Here is a 20417-nt window from a genome sequence, read left to right on the forward strand (position 1 = left end):
GAAACGAACGTGATGCCCCTTCTCCCATTCAGCGATTTCTCGCTCTGCTCTGACTCCTTTACCTCCTCGCATCTCCCTCCTCTGCACCGCCCCTTTCTTTTGCTCTACTAGTTCTTCTCAACAGCACTCACACATTCAAACCTGCCGTGTGAACACTCTCAATTTTAGTTTTTAAAACATGGTAGAGAATTGTTATTTTAATTTTCATTCCCTGACTGCTAGTGAGCCTAACAATCTTTACATATTTATAAATACTTGCATTTATTCCTCTGTAAATCCTGTTTATAGCCTTTGCCCATTTTTCTAGGACCGTCTGCGCTCTTGGTCTGTAGGACTTTCATATATATTAGGAATATTACACAGGCTTTTTCAGTAGGTGGTAATGCTTTCCTGCATATGCTGCAAATATTCTTTTCCAGTTTGTCATTTATCTTTTGACTTGGTTTATGCTAAATTTTATATCTTAATATCCACTAATACAGATTTAGTATCCATGTTGAATTTTAGTATCTGCCTCCTCCTCCCAGGCTTTGCCACCTACTGCTGTCGGCAAAGGCCAGTTACACCGGGTCAGGTTAGAAGAGTTCTCACCTGGAATTCATGAACTCAGAGATGTCAACAAATTAGAAGGGATAAAAAAATCCTTTTGTTTAAAATCAATGTATATAAGGCCAAGAAATTATAACTCTTGAATGATTTGTTTTTCCTACCTGACCTATAAGTTAAAACAAAACAAACTCTGTTGAAGGAGTAAAAGTTTTAACAGAATTAACTGATCTGAAGGAAGAGAGTCCAGTTACTTACAGCTTACCTACATAAGATAAATACTTCCAGATATAATTTAGGAGAGTAAGTTAAGGGCTTTACACATAGCAGGCTAATGCACTAACAAGAAAGAAGTAAAAGAATTTATTACACAGTGTTACAAGAAAAACTCATTTTTCTCTTTCAGAAAAAGTAAATTTAAATGAGAATAAAAGAGACTTCAAGTAGACCATAGGATTGTAAGATACTACCTACAATTCACTTTGCATTTTGAAATTGCATTTACTTTATTTGTAAATCTCCTACTTACTCAAGTCTCTCCAATTTCATTAGTGCCTCCTGGTGTGCTGTATTTAACTGCTGCATTTTGTCCACAGATGATTTCTATTAAAGCAATTTTAATAATTTAATATTATTGTTTTTCAACATAATCAGTGACATGTTTACAAAAAATCATAGCACAGACTGTAAAATGCTTACTCATTCTACAACTTTCACCATCAGAAATAAGAAATTTAAGATAGTAGTAAGCGTAAGTGAATTACGAATTTCTTTACTTATTCAACTCATGGATGTTGAATTCTTACCATAGTTAGATTAGGCATTGTACCAGGTGCCAGGAATAATACCCAAAAAAGACCAATTTACAGATTCTGGACTTCAGAAGCTCAATCTCCTTGAAGTGTCAGATACATGAATATAAATCTACAGAAAAACTTGTTACAGTACTGAGTATCATGATTTCCAACCCAACTCGGTAGCGGGGAGGGGATGCATAGAGGACTTCCTAAAGATGAAAGATGTTTGAGCTGTGTATTTAAAAATGAGGAGAAATTGGCCAAGCAAAATGTGTGTGTGCTTGTGTGTGTGTGTGTGTCTGTGCGTGTGTGTTGGCATATATATGTGTCAGCTGTGGAGACTGCGTGTTTAGGAGGTATAAGCTTACTATGATTTGTGTAAGGAAGTATTTATCTATAGCTCAGTGCAGCTGGAGCTAACGTTCTACCATCGGGCGTTACTCTGGTGCTTTCCTAACAGTATGGTACCCACAGCGAGGACAGATGGGAACAGGTGACGCATAATCTTTCTAAATTCTCCAAAGTGTTGATGAAATGAGTTTCTATTTTCTAACAGGATCTGCTTGGATTGAATTTTATGAAGCAATGCTGGGATGATAAACAAAACATCCAAGTAAGCCATCATGCAGAAAGCAAATATAAACCTCAAATATCTCAATTATTTAAAGAACACTACATTATCTATTAAACCTCCAAGAAAAAAATGTAGATTTATCACTATTTCTCTTCCTTTACATTTCTCAATATCGAACATGGAGCCTCAGCTCTAATTAAAAACAAAAACCCAGCCTCTCACTAATGTTACCAAATATCAAAGAAAATCTCATTCTGAGATATGCTTTTCAGAAACTAAGATCTGCAACTGCAAATAAATATAAAACTAAATTTGACTCTAGCGGCCATATAACTACTAGATTACTAGTTCATAAGTGATGCTTCTGATCTGGTTATGTGCCCCCAAAATATTTTTAAATCTTACATATTGCCAAAGAAATTCCATATATGTCTCACGGCAGGCTTCTCTGAAGTGAATAAAGTTGATTATGCCACTTAAAAACCGACTTGTCCGTTTTGCTTCTAAAATAGAAAGCAACACTCTGTAAATAAATCTTTGAAATAATATAAAAATGAAAATTCATCTCTCCTACCATATAATGTGCTCACAGGACACAGAATAAAACTGTAAGCAAACCACTACTGGCCATTAGAGAATAACAGGGCCAGATTTACTCTCCCACGATAAACTAGAAAACCAGACAGAACACATGAAGCAACAAATTGTAGACATAACAGAGTTTTCAGGCTGCACCCCAGGAAGGGAGAACACAAGCGGAATTCATGGGTTTTGCTGGATCATGAAGACAGAGGTTAGAATTGGGAGAGACCAAAGCAACTAGAATTTTGAGAGTTTGGAGAGGCCATGGCAACTGGAATTTTTTTTTTTTTTAAGTGAAGAAACAAATTATTAATTTATTTCATGTCAGGGCAGTTTTAGGCTCACAGAGAAACTGAGCGGAAAGTTGAGTGTGTCTCGTGTGCCAACGCACACCCAGCCTCCTCACTATCAACAACTTCAGCTGAGTGGTATACTTGTTACAAAGGTGAACCTACACTGACACACCATCATCACCCACAGCCCAGAGTTCATGTGAGGGTTCACAGTTGGTGGTGTGCATTCTCCGGGTTTTGACAAATGTGTGCTGACATGTATTCCCTGTTACCATACCACACAAGACAGTCTCACTGCCCTAATTATCTTCTGTGCTCTGGCTACTCATCCTTCCCTCCCCACCAAACACTGGCATATGATCTCTGTTATTTCCACAGTTTTGCTGTTACCAGAATGTCATATAGTTGGACTCATACTTCACAGTCTGTTCAGACTGGCTCCTTACACTTAGCAATATGCATTTAAAATTTCTGCATGTCTTTTCATAGCTTAATAGCTCTTTGCCTTTTAGCAGTGAAAAACATTCCACTCTCTGGATGTACTACAGTTTGTTTATCCATTCACCTACTGAAGGACATCTTGGATGCTTTTAAGAAATTATGAATAAAGCTTCAATAAACATCTATGTGCAGGTTTTTGTGTAGGTATTAAGCTTTCAACTCATTTGGGTAAACACCAAGGAGCACGGCTGTTGACCTGTACAGTAAGAGTGTGTTTAGCTTTGTAAGAACTGACAGACTGTCGCCTGCAGTGGCTGCACGACTCTGCGTTCCCACCGACAGAGGATGAGAACTCCTGCAGCGGCCCTTCCTCACCAGCTCTCGGTGTCATCAGTCTTTCGGATTTGTGCCATTCTAACAGGTGTGTAGTGGTTAGTCAACTGATTATTGACCAAAAATGCCAAGGTAATTGAATGGAGAAAAGACAATCTTTTCAGTAAGTGCTGGAATACTTTGATAACTATTTACAAAAAGGAAAAAAATGAACTTGATATTTATGTCACATTATACATAAGAATTCAAGCAGTAAATAATGAAAGCTAAAACTATAATATGCTTAAAACAAAGGAGTAAGTATGGGCAATTTAAAGGCCAAGATTGCTTAATAGGACACAAAAAATGGTTTTATGAATCATAAAAGAAAAACTGATCAATTAGAATCTTCAAAATAGAAACACATTTTGCTCTTCAAGAGACACAGTTAAGAAATTGAAAAAGCAAGTAATAGACTGGGGGTAAATACTTGCATAGCACATATCTGCTCAATTACTTGTTTCCAAAATATCTGAAGAAGCCTTACGATTCGACTATAAGGTGAATTTTTTTAAAAAAGGCAAATGATTCAACAGATATTTCACCAAAGAAGATATATGGATAGCAAATAAATGTTAAGAAAATATGCTCATGTTAGTAGTCATCAGAGAAATGCAAAATACTAGAATGAGATACAGTCATGAAGGCTCTAGAATGGCTAAAATTAAAAACTTAGAACACCGAGTCTAAGAAGGATAGAGTAATTGTAATTGAAATTATCATCATATGTTGCTGATGGTATAATACATCCACTTTGAAACAGGTTGGCAGTTTCTGAAAATGCTAAGTATATACTTAACCACATGAACAAGTATTTGTATTCCTAGGTATTTACCCAGAGACATGAAAACATATTTCCATATACAGACATGTATGTGCACGTGTATGTATGCTAATGTTCATAGCAGCTTTGTTCCTAATGGTCAAAAGCTGGAAACAATTCAATATTTATCAACAGGTTAATGGGTAAACAAAGTGTGGCATACACTTACACTAGAATACTCGACCAGAATAAAAAGAAACAAAGTATTAATAAACAATAACACAGATGAATCTCAAAAGCATTATGCTAAGTTAAAGAAGCCAGACACAGAACACTAGATTTTATTTACATCAAATATTAGAAAAGTAAAAAAGCCATAGTGACAGAAAGCAGATCAGTGGCTGCCAGGGAACAGGGAGTGGTCAAAGGAAACCTGACTGCCAAGGGACCTGAGGGTACTTTGGGGGGTCATGAAAATGTCCTATACATGATTGCAACATTGGTTATACAACTGTAACTATTTGTTAAAGACTCATCCAATCATACACTTAAAACTGGTAACTTTTATTTTGTGTAACTTACACATCAATAAACAAAACAAAATGACAGGAGATCAGAAAGGATACAAAAATGTTTAAATAGCATGCAGAATCTCTTGCAACATAAAATAACTGTAGAAATATCAAATGAATTAAGGGACGTCTAAATAAAGTTAAGGGAAATTTACATTCTAATATAATGACTATTCTTATCAATGCTAAAAGATATTTTCTTCATGGTAAAAAGTTATTATGATATTTGATAAAACTGGTGTGATGAAGCCACTGTGCAACATCACAGCTTGCATGTTAGTCATAGTTTAAAATATACATTTTTTAAATGTAAGGAATTAAGAAAACTAATCAGAAAACAGCTTTGTGTGACTCTACAATGGAGAAAAATTCCAATAATGGGATAAAAAAAAAATCATCCTTAAGAAAAGGATATACACTCTAAACCCAATCTTCTTATGTTTGGTTTTTTTTTTTTTTATATTTATTGAAGGAAAGGTAAATGGTTAGATTGAAGCCAGACATTAGAAATTGTTTTAAATTCTCACTTACTTGGATATAGAATATCAGCAATCTCAAAGTCATTCACTCGACAGATGGGCATGAAAGAGTCCCTGGAAGAGAAGTAGAGATAAAATGTTGAAAAGTATATTGTAAATTATATACTAAGCCCAAAGATATAAACATTTTATTTTCAAAAAGAGATTTCTGAATAAATTTCTCAATGCCAAAGGACCAGGTCAGAAATCTACAACAGTGCATAGTCCTATAGCAGAATTCTGTCCACTGCACAGGTAATTCATGTAATACCAAGGTAGCATGACAAATTCTAATACACAACACACACTCTTGGAGGCAGCAGCACCCTTTAAGAACTCGACACCCTCCAATTTCAGATTCACAACATCTCAAAACTGGAAGTGCCACAGGTGGAGGCAGTCGTCTCTGGCGGAAGTCCACTACAGTTCTGAACGTGACGATGAAGTAGAGAGGGACATGGCAGAATCCGAAGAAAATCATGCCATTAGATCACTTAATGTAATGTAAATATGAATGTATTCTAAGAAAATAAAACACTGTTTACTCACAGATGAATAAATAAATTGCTGACTGGTAAGAAGCCCTCCATTATATGCGGATACGTGACTTCAGAGTTCACTGGCATCTAAATGCAACAAATCATAAAATCTAAGTTACACATTGATTAGACAAAATGAGAAAATATCTTCAACCCTGACACCTGATAAAGATCAAAATAAACTTATTATCATTAAATTTTTTAAAAGTTCAGCAAATAATACACATCCTAGGACAAAAGTGGAATCATATTAATAATGCTAGGTTCACAGTGTGTGTTCAATAAATTATTTTCAAATGAATGAAAAAATGGGGTAGTGGCTAGCATTTCTAAATAAGAAGTATGATGCTAAGCATTACATATATTCATTTTTAATTTTTATAAAAACTCGAAGACAGTGTGCTATCCCTATTTTATAAACAAAGAAACTCAGTGTTAGCAAGGTTTCATAGCAAGGAAGTGGTAAAACCTTCCATTTTTAAACAATATGTAATTTTATTGGTGAGATTCTAAAGACACTACAGTTTTAGTACTTATTCAGATAATGCCCTGATGATTTAAGAACAAAAAGATTAAGAAAAAAGGTCTTTCCTACTAGAAATACCTAATTTGCTAAAACTTCAGTTGCTCTATTTCAATTGTTTTCAGTCTTAGTGTTTCAATCTTCTCTAATTCGGTAGTTCTTCCTGAGAACAGTATCTGTGAAGACTCTGCTGTTCTTTATTATAGTCTTTGAAGATGAGTCTATAAATCTGTAACTGCACAGCAACAATAATTTGTTATTTATCTGTAAGTAACTGCACAGCAACGATAATTTGTGTTATTTAAGTCTTTTACTATAGTTTTTGTTTTATTAAAGCTATCAATATAAAGCATTATTTCACCTAAGATTCTTTATAAGTGACATTAATTTTATATAAGCTATTGATTTTGTTAAAAATAAAGCCAAGAAGTTCTCCTCCTACAAACCAGTATGCAGTATCAGCAGGAGAAATGCAGCATAAGAACATAATTTAGCCTCATCTTTAACCCACCATGCAAAAATGCTCCAGTCGAATTCCATATACTATTTGTAAGGCTCTCATGTAGATCATGTGCAAGACTTCAGGCTACAACAGAAAAACACCTTTTAATACTGATTCATGATGCTAAAGCTGTATCACTACCATCATTACCATGCAAAACTGTAGTCAATGGATGCAAAAAAGAAAAAAGCGACATTTCTCTACATCCCTTGAAATATTTCTTAGTTTTTCCAAATTTCAAAACATCTATATACTTATCAGTTTGCTTGTTTTTATTAAGTGGTCAAAAAGATCGGTTGCTCAAGCTTATTACACACAGAATGAGAGCAAGGCCATCCACATCCAATCCACAGTACGGAATGGAGAAAGGGTTAGTCTTTCAACACAGACTGTCAGGCATATGACAAAAATAATGGCACACCGAGGGTGTATTTTTTTTTTTAAAGACCATGGGAAATCTTATTTGATGCCTCAGATGTTAAAGTTTAAGAAAACACTACGATCAGGGGAATATGAATTTAATAGGGCAGTATGTGATTTCTCAGTTTTATCTTTTAAATCAGCAGTTTCCAAATGCTGGCCTGTAGAACCCATTTTGATCCACATATTAGTTTATTTATTCTGAGATGATTCTTTCCATTTTGAAGAGTTAAAGGGGCACTGAGACACAAAGTTTGAGTTCTACATAATTAAACCAGGTTTTATTATGTTATCATGTCAAGACCAACACAGGAAACTGGAAGGAGACTTTGGGATTTTCTGTGACACATAAATAGTTCATTTTTGCATTTAATAACTAAAGAAATAAAGAACAACATCTGTCAAAACAAGTCAATTTCCCCTTGGGGCATAATGCAAGAAAATTAATCTGTAAGCTTCCAAAGAGAATTGTTTCTAAGCACTTTTTGTGGTTGGAAACCACTTGGAATAGGTCCCTTTAAGCCCTACCAATAAAGGATACCCTCAAACCACCACTCCAATAATAATAAAAAATTTAATATATTTTAATATGTCTGTGGTTAGAAACTTTTTTTAAAGAAAATGATCATATTAGAAAACTGAATTCCTAATGGGAATGTACAAGTCCCCTCACATATAAACTTAATATTATCTTAAAATTACATTGGTTGAGAGATTTCCTCTGGATTAAAATGACCAGCTTACAGCAAATAATAGGGTATATGCCTTTCTCCACACACTACAAAACTGCTGTTTAATTTGTTTTCAAATGTCATCTTTCACATGAAAACACAGTCACATTTTACCTTTGGATTTGGATGAAGATCATTCTTGGAGAGATTTTTACCATCAGATCCTGTTAAGATTTTGTTGCGAACATGAATCACAATCTCAGCTACATTGTATCTTGGGAAAGACAAAGTTTCCATCTTGGGAATCTTCTAGTCTGAAACAAGAAAAAAAACAAAGATCAGAAACATGACACAACCAGCAGTTCTCAGTATCTGGAAGCTGATAAATACAAGGATAACATTAACAAGCCAAGGTTGAGCTATACATAGAAGTGTTAACTATCACTAAGCATCTAGTAAGATGATACAAATTCACATACATATGTGTGTACATACACATATCCTAAAATAACTGTCATCCTGAAGTGACTCAATCATTTTCTAATTTTCCTAATGCTGTTTTCTTTTATACAGGAAAGAGGATTTTGGTTGAATTAACAAATGAAAAACCATGTTTTTCCTTTTTTAACTTGGGAGGTAATGGATTTAACAAGATTGATCCTGAAATTAATCTCAAAGCAAGATACAAAGGCATTAGCAGAAGCTACATGTAAACAATGGCAACACAGGGTAGACAATAAAACTATGCTCTTGATCTGACATCCTAGTCAGTGTACACACAGTGAGATGACTGATAAGATTTAGATACAAGTAGGAAAAGAAAAAAGCCATAGATAAAAACAGAATGGTGTAATTGGCAGGAATTCTAATCACCAGAGTGAGAACTTAAAAAAAAAAACCTTCTCCTAATGTCCTCAGATAGTGAGATATTCCCATCTGTGTCTCCCTCAAGCAGTTTTCACAGATTTGCCCTCCCACCTCACCCAGGGGACATGTGGCAATGTCTGGAGGCATCCTTGGTTGTCAGGACTAGAATGGGGGTGCTACCGTGATCTAGTGGGTAGAGGTCCAGCATGCCGCTCAATGAACTACAATGCTTGGGCGCCCCCCAGCACACAATCACCCAATGTCACCAGTGCTCAGGTTAGGAAACCCTGCCCTAGAGCCTTGTATTTACTCTTGTAATACTTGCCACCGTGTACTGTAATTATGTTACAGAGCTGACACTACATTGTGAGCTCCCAGGAAGGGAGCTCTTCATTTTCTTCGTATTTCCAGCTGCGGCCAAGCAGAATAGCAATAGTAACAGTAAGTGTGGCAGCAATAGCAGCCAGTGCCTCCACCACTCAGTTAGCAGTACGTGTCTTATTACCTCTGGATCCCCTATTCTCTAGGGCAGCAGTGTGGTCCCAGAGTTCCAATGTGAATATATTCAGTTTTGCAAACAAACTGCAACGGCCCACAAACGTGGAAATCCATTTCTTGAGGCTTCTAATGTTTCTTAGAATCTTAGAGATAAAAGAGAAGCTTTGGCAATTTGCCTAACCTCTGACAAAGGTAGGGAGCCATTCTAAAAGGTGACCTACAACTCCCACTTCTGCTTAAACACTTGCAAACATCACAAAATTCACTAACTCTTTAGGCAATTTTTTTCCCACTTTAGTGTGGTTCTAATAATTAGATAACTTTTCCTGATACTGTGTAGAAATCCTTTCATTGTAACTTTGACCTACTGGTTCTATTCTAGTGAATGCAACGACTAAGTATATAAATTTCTGTTTACATGAGACCACTTTAAAAAAATGTGAAGCAAGCTATCATACCTCTGCTTAGTCTTTTCTTCTCTAAGTACAATTTAAGTATAGCCACTCCTTATATGTCTTTGTTTTAGAAACTTAACCATTATACTCACCTTCCTCGAAAATACACTATTTTGTCATGTCTTTTTAAAATGTAATGCTCAAACTGGACACAATACCCCAGATATGGTTTTCCAGGGCAGAGTATTCATAGAGAAGACAAAGGCCACTCCTCATCTAGTCTACAACCATAGCGCTTACACACATGCACACACACAACCAACAAAAACTCCCAGAACTTCTTCAGTGCAACCCACTTTATATCAAGCCTAGACTTCTCCATGTTCTTCTTACATAACTGATTATTTGAACCGTATGCAAGGATTTGCATTTCCCATTATTGAATTTCATAATTTCAAGCTTTCATTCTGTAAGCAGCTTTTTGACTCCAGATTCTGACACCTCACATATCAGATGTCCTTTTCAGCATAAATATGCATTCTATATTTTCATCTAAGTAACAGACTTAAAAATCACTGATAAAAAGACTTGGCCAAAGAAAGACTGCCAAAAAAGTCACTATTCTGAAACAGCTACACCTGAATCAGAGACTATCAAAACAGACAAAGGGATGTAAAGAATCTTCATAATTACTAGCGAACATCCCTCTCTTCTAATGTCTCACACACTCTATCAGATTAATCCTCATCATGCACCAAATGCATCATGTAACTCCTTTACAAAAACACTTCAAATACTCACGCTACGCACCACATCAAATTCAAATTATTCTGGTTGATTTCTAAGTCTAAAGCCTTCCACATCTAGCAATCCAAAGAATTTTCTGTTTCAAATTATAGTCTCCTCCAAGACATTCCCAAACTTCCAATACTTCCTTTTGGAATCACCTCCCATATCCAAAATCTGTCCCTGATACTACAATTTCAATGCCAATGCATTGAAGGGGGAGGGCGGATGGGGAGGGAAGGCCTTCCAACTACACAGTTTGAGCTTTTTGGTGGAATAAAGTATATAAATCACCTAATATATGTAAAGTGACCCTCAGACCGCCTATTACCTAGCAGAAATTAACGAATTACCCCTCCGGTTTCTCATTTATTTGCGATGCCATAACGCTGAGCAGGGTAGGCGCTAAAAGAATACCTGTTAAGCATTACACACTTCGTTTTGGTAAAAAAATAAACTAGTTCGTAGAAATCAAATTCCAGGGAGTAGAGACCAAACAAAAACAAACAGAAATGACTCCAACCTTAATAAATTAAGAAGTTTCTTTAACTCATTCAAGAAAAATGCACCGCGTCAGGCGAGCAGAGGACCGCCCTTTCTTTGACTTTTGGATGCAGTGCGATATTTTTGCCTTTTGACTCTTGTTGGTTTTGGCTTTTGGTCTGAGCAACCGACATTTGTAGGGCTGAGCATCGGCAAACCCCACTACCTTCTAAATACATGGGTTAGAATTGTAAATACAAGCCTAAATTAAGCAGCCTCAGCCCTCACTGGTTTCGTAGGAACTGAACCCGGTTGTTTCTGGGGCTAAAATCAAACAGGAAGGACGGGTGAGCGCGTCCGCCCCTCCCGGGGGCGGCTTCTCCCGTCTCCCCTCCGCGCTGCACGCCCCCAAACCGCCGCCCGCGGCCCCCGAGGGACAGGGCGCCCTCGGCGTCCCTCCTCCGCGCCCCGTGTCCGTTCACGTCCGCTCACCGCTCACTGGCGCTCCGGGAGCCGCTACAGAAGGACCAACCCCACAGCAGCGACCGTTACCTGTTTTCAAACCTGCCGCCCCGACTGGAAGTCCCGCCCCCCTCCGCCAGCCCACTTCCGGCGCTCCGCAGCGCCGGGTGCCGGCTGGGCTCAATAGACTCGAGCGGGTGGGGCTTAAGTTGCGAAGGAAGTCGCCGGGCCCCCCGCGGAACCATGGTTCGCGGAGTTGGCGACTCGCCGGACCTGGGTTCCGCCGGAAGGGGGAGCCCGGAGCCTGGGCGTTCGACGGGAGGTGAAGAGCGAGGGCTTGTGGACGGTCACCGGAGACTTGGCTAAGCCCAGGGGGCCGAGGGAGAGGACCCGGGGCTCTCGTTGCGGCAGGGTAAGTCAGAGAGCCCCAGAATCATACAAACAGTAGCGACGGTTTCTGAGCGTTGGTATGAGCCGCGGTTTCCTGTGTTAGATGCGTGGAGGCGTTACCTCATTTAGGGCGATGGCACACGGTCATGGAATCAGGGCTGCAAATCAAGGTCCTCGGGCCCGCAGTAGTTCACAAGTAGCAGGACCAGTATTTGAATGCAAATCCCCCGATTCTGCGTTGGTGAGCACGACTTCGAGAGGTGGAAGGAACCTAAAGGTTCATCCGGTCAAAGTGAAATATCTTGCAAATGGTCAGTGCTCAACAAAACGTCTGAACTGTTGTTAAAAGAGTTGAAACACTGCAGTGCGGTATGTGGTGGGGACTTGATAATGGGGGGAATCTAGTAACCACAATGTTGCTCATGTGATTGTATATCAATGATACCAAAATTAAAATATATATATATGTACATATATATATATATATATATATATTATTTTAAGTCGAAACAAGAAAAGTGACCTATGTGTAAGCCAAAAGTAGGAAGAGCCATATGGGGAGAAACAAATGAGGTGACAGAAGAGCAGGACACCTGTATCTACAAATAATAATTGTTTATGTGGGGGGTAGTTTTACTACAGATATGGCGACTTGGTAGTTATTTTAAAATTAAAAGTATTTATGAACAAAGCTAATGGGTATTCATCTTATCCCAGTTGTAAGGATAAATTCTGATGTTTTCAAAATTCAGTTGCCTGTTGCTGGGCAGTGTGAGATGGAAGACAGAAGAGCAGAAATCTCAAGCTAGACTTTCTAAAGTTTTGTCATCATCCATAAAGACACTTAACTACAGCAGAAAATTAAACTCCAGTATTCTTCATCACTGTAGCATCTTATTGTTCTGCACCTGTATACCCTCAGGAGCTCTGTATGCGTGCTTCTATTTCATTTTCCCTGTCAGCCCTCCTGTCATTACCTCCCTTCCCAATCTAGATCGAATCATTTGTCAAGTATACAAACTTCCTGTGTCCAATGCCTTTGACCCAGGTACCTGTCAGAACTTTAACCCTGAATCTATTCCATAAATCCCCAGCTGGGGACCCGGAGAAAATAATACCAAAAACATATGACAGGTTCTTGGTCTCCAGCCTCAGCTCACCCTGCGGTTCTTGACAGCCCTTTCATTATTTTTGGCAGTTCCCTGTCTTGTAACTTTCAGTGATTTCTCAACACACTACCATTTTCTTCAACCCCCTTCCCAACCTCCACTCTTCTCTTACAAGGTGACCAGAGTGGTCTAATAGGTATTTTTCAAGCACTTAACACACATTCACATGTATCTGCAATTTTTATAACTGTTCCTTTTCTAATTCTAATTCCATGTTCCCATTCTAGATTGCGCTAAAGAGGCTGGCTGACAGACCTCTAAGGACTGAGCATACTTTTTGAGTGACAAGATAGGGATGCTCAATGAGACCATGGCAGGCTGCAGCTGGGACTTTATCTTTAATGCAGGTGCTATTTCTGTAGTAGCTAGTACTTTTGGCTAACATAAACAAATCTTTTTTAAGTGACAGTCGTTCCAAATTGTTGTATCTGCTTTGTTTTTAGCAGATCAGTAATGATGAACAATTGATTCACTTTGTCTAGGGTGGTAGAAATAGATAAAAGTTTCCAACTGGGCCCTACTTACTCCCTTCTTGCCTTCAGGCGTTCATTCATTTGAATAGAGATTCCCTAGGGGACACCCTCCTTGGAGATTCCCTCCTTGGGAGCTTCCTAAGCTTTCTAAAACTGGTGCCATACACGGGGGGGGGGGGGGGGGGGGGGGCAGGAAGAAACTAAAAAAGAGGCAGGCCACTCCAGATTGGTAAGTGGCAGCTTTTATAAGCAAGGGAACTTAGGTATGAGGCTTGTCTTGGGTGGTCACAAGACGAGTAGATCTCTGTATCCGCCCACCACATCCTAAAAGTTTATATAGAGGCCTTAAGTGGGTTCAGTCACGAACACCATCCAGATGGTCCAGACTGTCTCCACACCACATTGCTATCTTAAGGCTGTGTCCTTGGGCCAGCCCCTGGGAGTCGGGAAGGCAGGCAGGATGCACATTCCAAGACTGGGGGAGGGGTCAGGAGCCTCTGATCGCCTGGGTCTGGCTCGTGCATCAACTGGCAGTCCTGTCCTCTCGATGACCTCTTGTAATGATTTCCTTTCCCTCTAGATAGATCCACTTGGAGGGCCCATGAGCCATTCAAACTCTAATTTATCCTGCCTTTCATTTCAACTACCAGTCTGTCACTGCTGCCTCCAGCCTTACCACCCCTGCCTACACCCCAAATTAATCTTGTAACTAATAGCCAGAAAGATCAGTCTCAAATGGAAGTCTGACAATTTCACCTATCTGCTTAAATTTCTATGACCCCTCCCCACCGTCACCTCCAAAATAAAGTCCAGCTCCATAACCCAACATTCTAGGACCTCCATGATCTTGCCACTGTTTATGTTTCCAAGCTCATCTCCCATCACACCCACATTCCATTTATGTGGCTGTTTTATACTTTGGAGTCTTTTTTCTTTTCCTGGTTGCCTCTGTCTGGACTGTCCTAGTTTTCTCTGCCTGACTCTTATCTTCACTTATTTTTCAGATGTCTTCCAAGAAGACCTTCCCTAGTCCACAGTCTGAACTGCTTGACTTTCCTCCTGGCTTTCTGAACATTCGTTTATTCACTCAAAGAAAATATGTATTGAGCCCTTAATTTTGTGTTAGACACTGAACTAGATACTGAAAATGTAATAGTGAACAAGCAAATGTGGTAATTACCAGTTGACCTGACAGAGCTTATATTCCCATAAGGAAGGGAGAAGAGTAAAAAAAAAATAATGCATTTCAGTTTGATTGGCTCCAGGCCTGAGAAGAGCTAAGGATTGGCCAGGTGGAAGGGGGAAGGGTACATGTTCCAAGTAGAGGTAACAACTGGGGAGCCCAGCCACGAGAGGGGAGCACAGTCCAGGCACTGAGATTCCAGACACAGAGCTGGGGAGCTAGCCAGGGACCAGACCCCAAAGAATGTTACTAGTTGTGTTAAGGGGTTTGGAATTCTTAAAAGTAATAGTAAGTTTGAGCAGTTTCAACATGATTAGGTTTATATTTTAGATGATGATTCTGGCTACTGTGAGAAAATGGAATTCAAGAGTGACAAGGAAACCAGGTCAAGAGGGAAAGAAACCAGTTAGGCCATCATCATACTAAACCAGGGAAAAGAGGATGGCAGCTTGTATCAGGATATTGCCCAGGTGAATGGGAATGGATCCCCGAGGAATTCAGGAAGTAGAAGAGGCAGACCTTGATGCCTGAATGGGGAGGGCAGTAGGGAGGAAATCAGGGATAGAGTTCCTCAGACAAGTTCTGATGAAGACAGGGGCTGCCCTATTCGCTGTCATGTATCCACAGCCTAGCACAAGCCCTTAGACATTGTGGATGCTTGATAAATAGTTGAATGAATGAGTTTCCTGGCTTGGGCACCTAGATAAATGGGGTGCCATTCTCTGATTCAGATAACTAGAGGCAGACTCATTCTGGGAGGTGAGTGGTGATTGCATTTTAGACATGTCAGGCTCCAGGTGCCTGTGGGAGACAAACATGAATATGTCCAGATACATGCCAGTTGGAAGAGATCTGAGGTGCATTCTTTGTATGCTTAAAAAAATTAAAGTTAACATTGAATGGAAATGATCTGTTCTGTGTCTGTCTCCATTAATCCATGGGAGTGTTTCTCAGTGACTCAGTTCCCGAGCATCTGCCGCTGTGCCTGGCCCAGACTGAGCCCCCAGGCCGTGTGTGTTGCTGGACTGAACCGCTCTGCTTCAGACCTGGAGCATCTCACAGGAGAAGTTAGTGTAAGTGGTTGCCTCTGAGGAGGGAAACAGGGTCAGAGTGAAAAGGAGATTTCTTTTTTTTGCATACACTTTACTTCTTTATGCTTTTGTCCTCCATGTGCTTTTGTTTCCCATGAAAAATAAAAAGATGACCAAAAAGTGTTCTATTCAGTTTGTATGAGCTTTAAACAGAAAACACTACTTACTCCACCTATGGTCTGAATGGTACAGAACATGATATTAATGAGAACTGCAATCATAGCCTTTTGACCACATCCCACTTGACTGATTTACACATTCAATGGTTGTATCATTGATGTCATTATTAATTCACTTATATGATTCATTAATAGTATTTATCCATGTCTTTAAAATGATGACTAACCATGAATAGCAAGCAGTCTGAAGTAAAATTGGGAGCACACATTTTAAATTAAGAGCATCAGACAGAAAATCTTTGAAGCTGTGTATTGTGAGGTACAGATAAAACCTAAAGCAAAGGAGTGTCATAATTTTATACCTGCCTGACATTTCCTGTGACAGGAAACAGTATCTCTTTGACCCTCATATAACATCTATTGCTTGCCAACATTACAGTGAACATCTGATAAGCAAAACTATTCACAAGGGTTGGAACATCCTTTGCACACCTTGGCTGTAGTTAGTTATGAATGAATAGGTAAAAATATATAATGCATTTATATTTTTGAATTAGTATTTTAGTGTATAATTTTCTATACAAAATTGGGGCCAGAGATACACTGGAAATGTGCTGATATTTAAAGAAAATGGTAAATTCTAGTAACATTTTTATATGCCAGCATTATTCACTGGGTGGCATAGTTGTATTAATGTTAACCTTACTTCAAAAGTTTTATTTCATTTTCTTTTACATAAGTGTACAGAATTAGAGTAATAAACATCAAACACAATGTTCTAGGTGGAAAAAATTAGATTCTAAATTTATTGGCTTTAAAATACATGTTTAGAGTTCAGGCTAAAGAAGTAAAACAGCACTGAATTCAAAGTAGCTGTCTGCTTTCATTACCTTTTAATAATTCCAGACCTATTAATCTCTTTCATTACTCAGCTGTGCTCATCTTTATTAGTAGATTTGGGAACTGAGCTATATAATTGCAATACTTGCAATTCAAACAATATCTTTGTTATGGATTCATGTAATTGTTAGTTTGAAACCATAAAATACATGTCCTTTGCTAATTTGTGACAAGCTCGAGCCCAAATTCAAAGAAGCACAACTTCCACGTGTTACACTCTATTCTCTCTATAGCTTTCTCTCCCCAACTTTCACATCAACCTATGTTGTTTAACATAGCATAAAGCACCTTAGGAATTAATAGCCCAAGCGAATGGGATATTGATCACAATATTTGTCCAATGTGACTTCTTTATTTTAAATACAATTTTTATACTCTGGTATTTCCATTATTGGCGTAATATCCTGTCGTGTTTGCAGTTATTTCAAGGGAGTTAATGGAAGTCACGGAAAAAAATATGAGTGAACACTGATGTTCATCATTCATAGCAAATTTTGGAAGAAGCAGCCAAAAAATGAAGGCAGCAATGACAGTATCACAAATCAGAAAACAGGATAACTAGCTTTCTTGTCACAGTTCTAGTGTCCCATTATCATTCCTGTGGTTTCTTTTTAGGCTAGTGGTTTCTGTGATCTAGAGTAAGTCTAAGCATAGAACCTATTTAATGAGTCCTTGGAAGGAAATGACTTCTCTAAGTTCTCAACATCTTTCTGTAGACCCAATCCTGTTTTCTCACAAAAAAGAGACAGTATTTTCTCAAAACATTACTATGTAAGTACCAAGTATCCAACTTCATCCTGAGTATTTGAAAAAAGTTACCTAACAATTTTCACCTATGACTTATTAAGCAGACAGTATGATTAATACAGAATTTATCTGGTTAGCAGATAATAGAATTTATCAGTTAAATTCTACCAGAATTTAACCCGGTAAACAGAGTTTAGCCATTTAAATTCAACATTGATACCTGAATATTGTTCCCAGGCTAACCCATTAAGATATTTTCCATTCATACACCTTTTGCAGAGGGTACTTGAATGGCAATAATAACAACTCACGTTCACAGGAGATGTACTAGATGCTTGGTCCTCTCCATGTATTACCTCATTCATTCTCAACTGCGTGATGGGGCTTCCATTCCAATTCTGATGAAAAACGAAACCTGTAAATCACTCAGGTGAAAACTTTATTTCCCCACACTCATAAATCTTGAAAATCAGGGAGCCAAAATTTTAACTCAAGAACTCTAAAAGTAAAAGCTTTGTCCTTAGCTACTGTCCCATGCTACCTAATCTTGAACCCCTACAGCATACTGGTAGGGTCAGCATTAATTTTCATAACCTGTTCAGCAGACCCCTTCTCTTTCTGTTCCAGACCTTGTATCCCTGGGTCCTTTTAGCAAGGATTGTATCCCTCGATGCCTTCTACCCTCTGCCAGCTCCCTACAATACACAACACACACAATATCTATGAAAGATGCCTGTGGAGTGACTGCTAAGCACTTCTTTTGGGGAGATTTCATTGGTTGGCTTCTTTCCTCTAACTACTGTGCTCCCTGCTGCCGTTGTAGGGATTATGTGCCTCCCTAGGCTTTTGGGTGGTGGGCTGGCAGCTCACAAGGACATTAGGCCTTGAGAGATGTCCTAAGTAGGCATTCTCTCGTTGCTAAGCTTCCTCTCCCCCAATAGGCAGCTTCCAGGGGCTCTCCCAGTCCCTGCTTCGCTGGACCTACCATCACTCCAAAGAGAATGAGTAGAACTCCAGGCCCTTTGAGTTTCTTCTTTTGTCTTAAAAGGAAATCTCACAGCTTTAGCCGTGTGCTGCCAGTTGCTTCTGGTTCTGCTTGTTGGCACAGGCTCCTTGAAGGGTGTTTTCCCGGAGTTAATAACTAAAAACACATTTAACACACTTATCCTACCCTGAGGATTAATTTCCTTAAGAAAACCATTATTTGCTCTACATGAGAAATTCATAATCGATGTATTAACATAATTTTGACCTAATTTATTAGGCAAGAAACTGGGCTATATTATGCTAAGAGATCATTTCTACCTTGAATGGCAATGAATTATTTATCTCAAAATCACTTTATTTCTCCCCTACCCCCAGCAGGAGTATAGTTGTGTCAGTGGGTGAGGACATTTTATTTCATTCTGGTTACGCTTCAGTTTAGGCTCAGAGGCAGAAATCAAAGCGGCACACCGCTCAGGTGGGTAGCTAATGGAGAATAGAAATTCAGACAGGTTCTAATCAGACTTGACAAGATTGCAGAGATTTCGTATAGATTATAAATATAGTGGCCATTATGCTGTCCACAGGAATTCATTGGATACTTGTGTCAGACTCCATATTTTCAGAACCAAAAATTAGGACATTACATATCAGCACAAAATAATTTTTAACTTTGTATTCTTCTCTGTGTGAAACAAAAAAAAAAGTTTCTCCACTCAATACTCTATTTCACTTTGTTTTTTATAAAATTGATATTAGATTATGTTGGTGTCAGATGTACGACATAGTGACTTGATAATTGTATACGTTACTAGACACTTGCCGTAAGAGGTATCATTACTTCCTGATCATACCAAGATATTACAGTATTATTGATTAAATTCTCTGTGTTGTACTTCCATTCCTATGTCTAACCTACTTTACAATTTGCAATTCGTACCTCTTTATCCCCTCCACATATTTCATTCATCCTCCCAACCCTTTCCTATGGTAACCAACAGTTGTCTATATTTGTGAGTCTATTTCTTTTTGTTTTGTTTGTCTTTTAGATTCCACATATAAGTGAAATCCTATGGTATTTGCCTTTCTCTGCTGGGCTTATTTTACTTGGCATGATACCTTCTAGGTCCATCCATGTTGTTGCAAATAGCAGTATTTCCCTCCTTTTTATGGCAAGGTAATATTCCAGTATGTATATGTACCACATCTTCTTTATCCATTCATCTAGCGATGGGCACTTGGGTTGCTTCCATGTCTTTGCTGTTGTAAATAATGCTGCAGTGAACGTAGGTCTGCAAATATCTTTTCAAATTAGTGAGTTTGTTTTCTCTGGGTAAATTCCCACAAGTGGAATTGCTGGGTTTTATGGTATTTTTGTTTTTAGTTTTTGGACGAATCTCCATATTGTTTTCCACAGTGGCTGGACCAATTTACATTCCCACGAGCAGTGTAGGAGGGTTCCCATTTCTCCACCTCCTTACCAACACTTGTTATTTCTTATATTTTGGATGGTGTGAGGTCATACCTCATCGTGGTTTTGATTTGCATTTCCCTGATGATTAGTGATGTTGAGCATCTTTTCATATATCTTTTGGCCCTGGGTATGTCTTCTTTGGAAAAATATCTGGTCAGGTCCTCTGCCCATTTTTTAATTGGATTATTAGTTATCTTGGTATTGAGTTATATGAGTTCTTTATATATCTTGGATATTAGCCCCTTGTCAGATATATCATTTGCAAATATATTCTCCCGTACAG

At 38.5% G+C, this 20417-nt stretch overlaps 1 protein-coding gene and 1 long non-coding RNA gene across 5 annotated transcripts in view; one reads left to right on the top strand and one right to left on the bottom strand.

Moving 5' to 3' along the window:
• Nucleotides 1-18490, bottom strand: part of NUF2 (NUF2 component of NDC80 kinetochore complex) — a 34714-nt gene extending 16224 nt beyond the window's left edge. Inside the window, exons 1-8 of one of the 4 annotated variants that reach the window (XM_036922862.2) lie at nucleotides 18306-18490; nucleotides 17988-18074; nucleotides 8288-8427; nucleotides 7032-7106; nucleotides 6008-6084; nucleotides 5472-5533; nucleotides 2323-2420; nucleotides 1076-1149 (exon numbers count right to left, since the gene is read on the bottom strand). In XM_036922862.2, the coding sequence (XP_036778757.2) occupies nucleotides 1076-1149; nucleotides 2323-2420; nucleotides 5472-5533; nucleotides 6008-6084; nucleotides 7032-7106; nucleotides 8288-8410 (509 nt within the window). In that variant the 5' untranslated portion in view covers nucleotides 8411-8427; nucleotides 17988-18074; nucleotides 18306-18490. Of the gene's footprint in view, nucleotides 1-1075; nucleotides 1150-2322; nucleotides 2421-5471; nucleotides 5534-6007; nucleotides 6085-7031; nucleotides 7107-8287; nucleotides 8428-11182; nucleotides 11248-11634; nucleotides 11737-17987; nucleotides 18075-18305 lie in introns of those variants that run through there. The other 3 variants (XM_036922861.2, XM_057495005.1, XM_057495006.1) reach the window with 3 other exon arrangements.
• Nucleotides 11842-16018, top strand: LOC130681677 (uncharacterized). Its single transcript, XR_008994920.1, has 3 exons — nucleotides 11842-12016; nucleotides 13391-13510; nucleotides 14641-16018. It is a non-coding gene; the product is annotated as an uncharacterized LOC130681677 (long non-coding RNA).
• Nucleotides 18491-20417: the final 1927 nt, after the last annotated feature.

Source organism: Manis pentadactyla, chromosome 19 (assembly GCF_030020395.1).
Source record: "Manis pentadactyla isolate mManPen7 chromosome 19, mManPen7.hap1, whole genome shotgun sequence".
NCBI lineage: Eukaryota > Metazoa > Chordata > Mammalia > Pholidota > Manidae > Manis > Manis pentadactyla.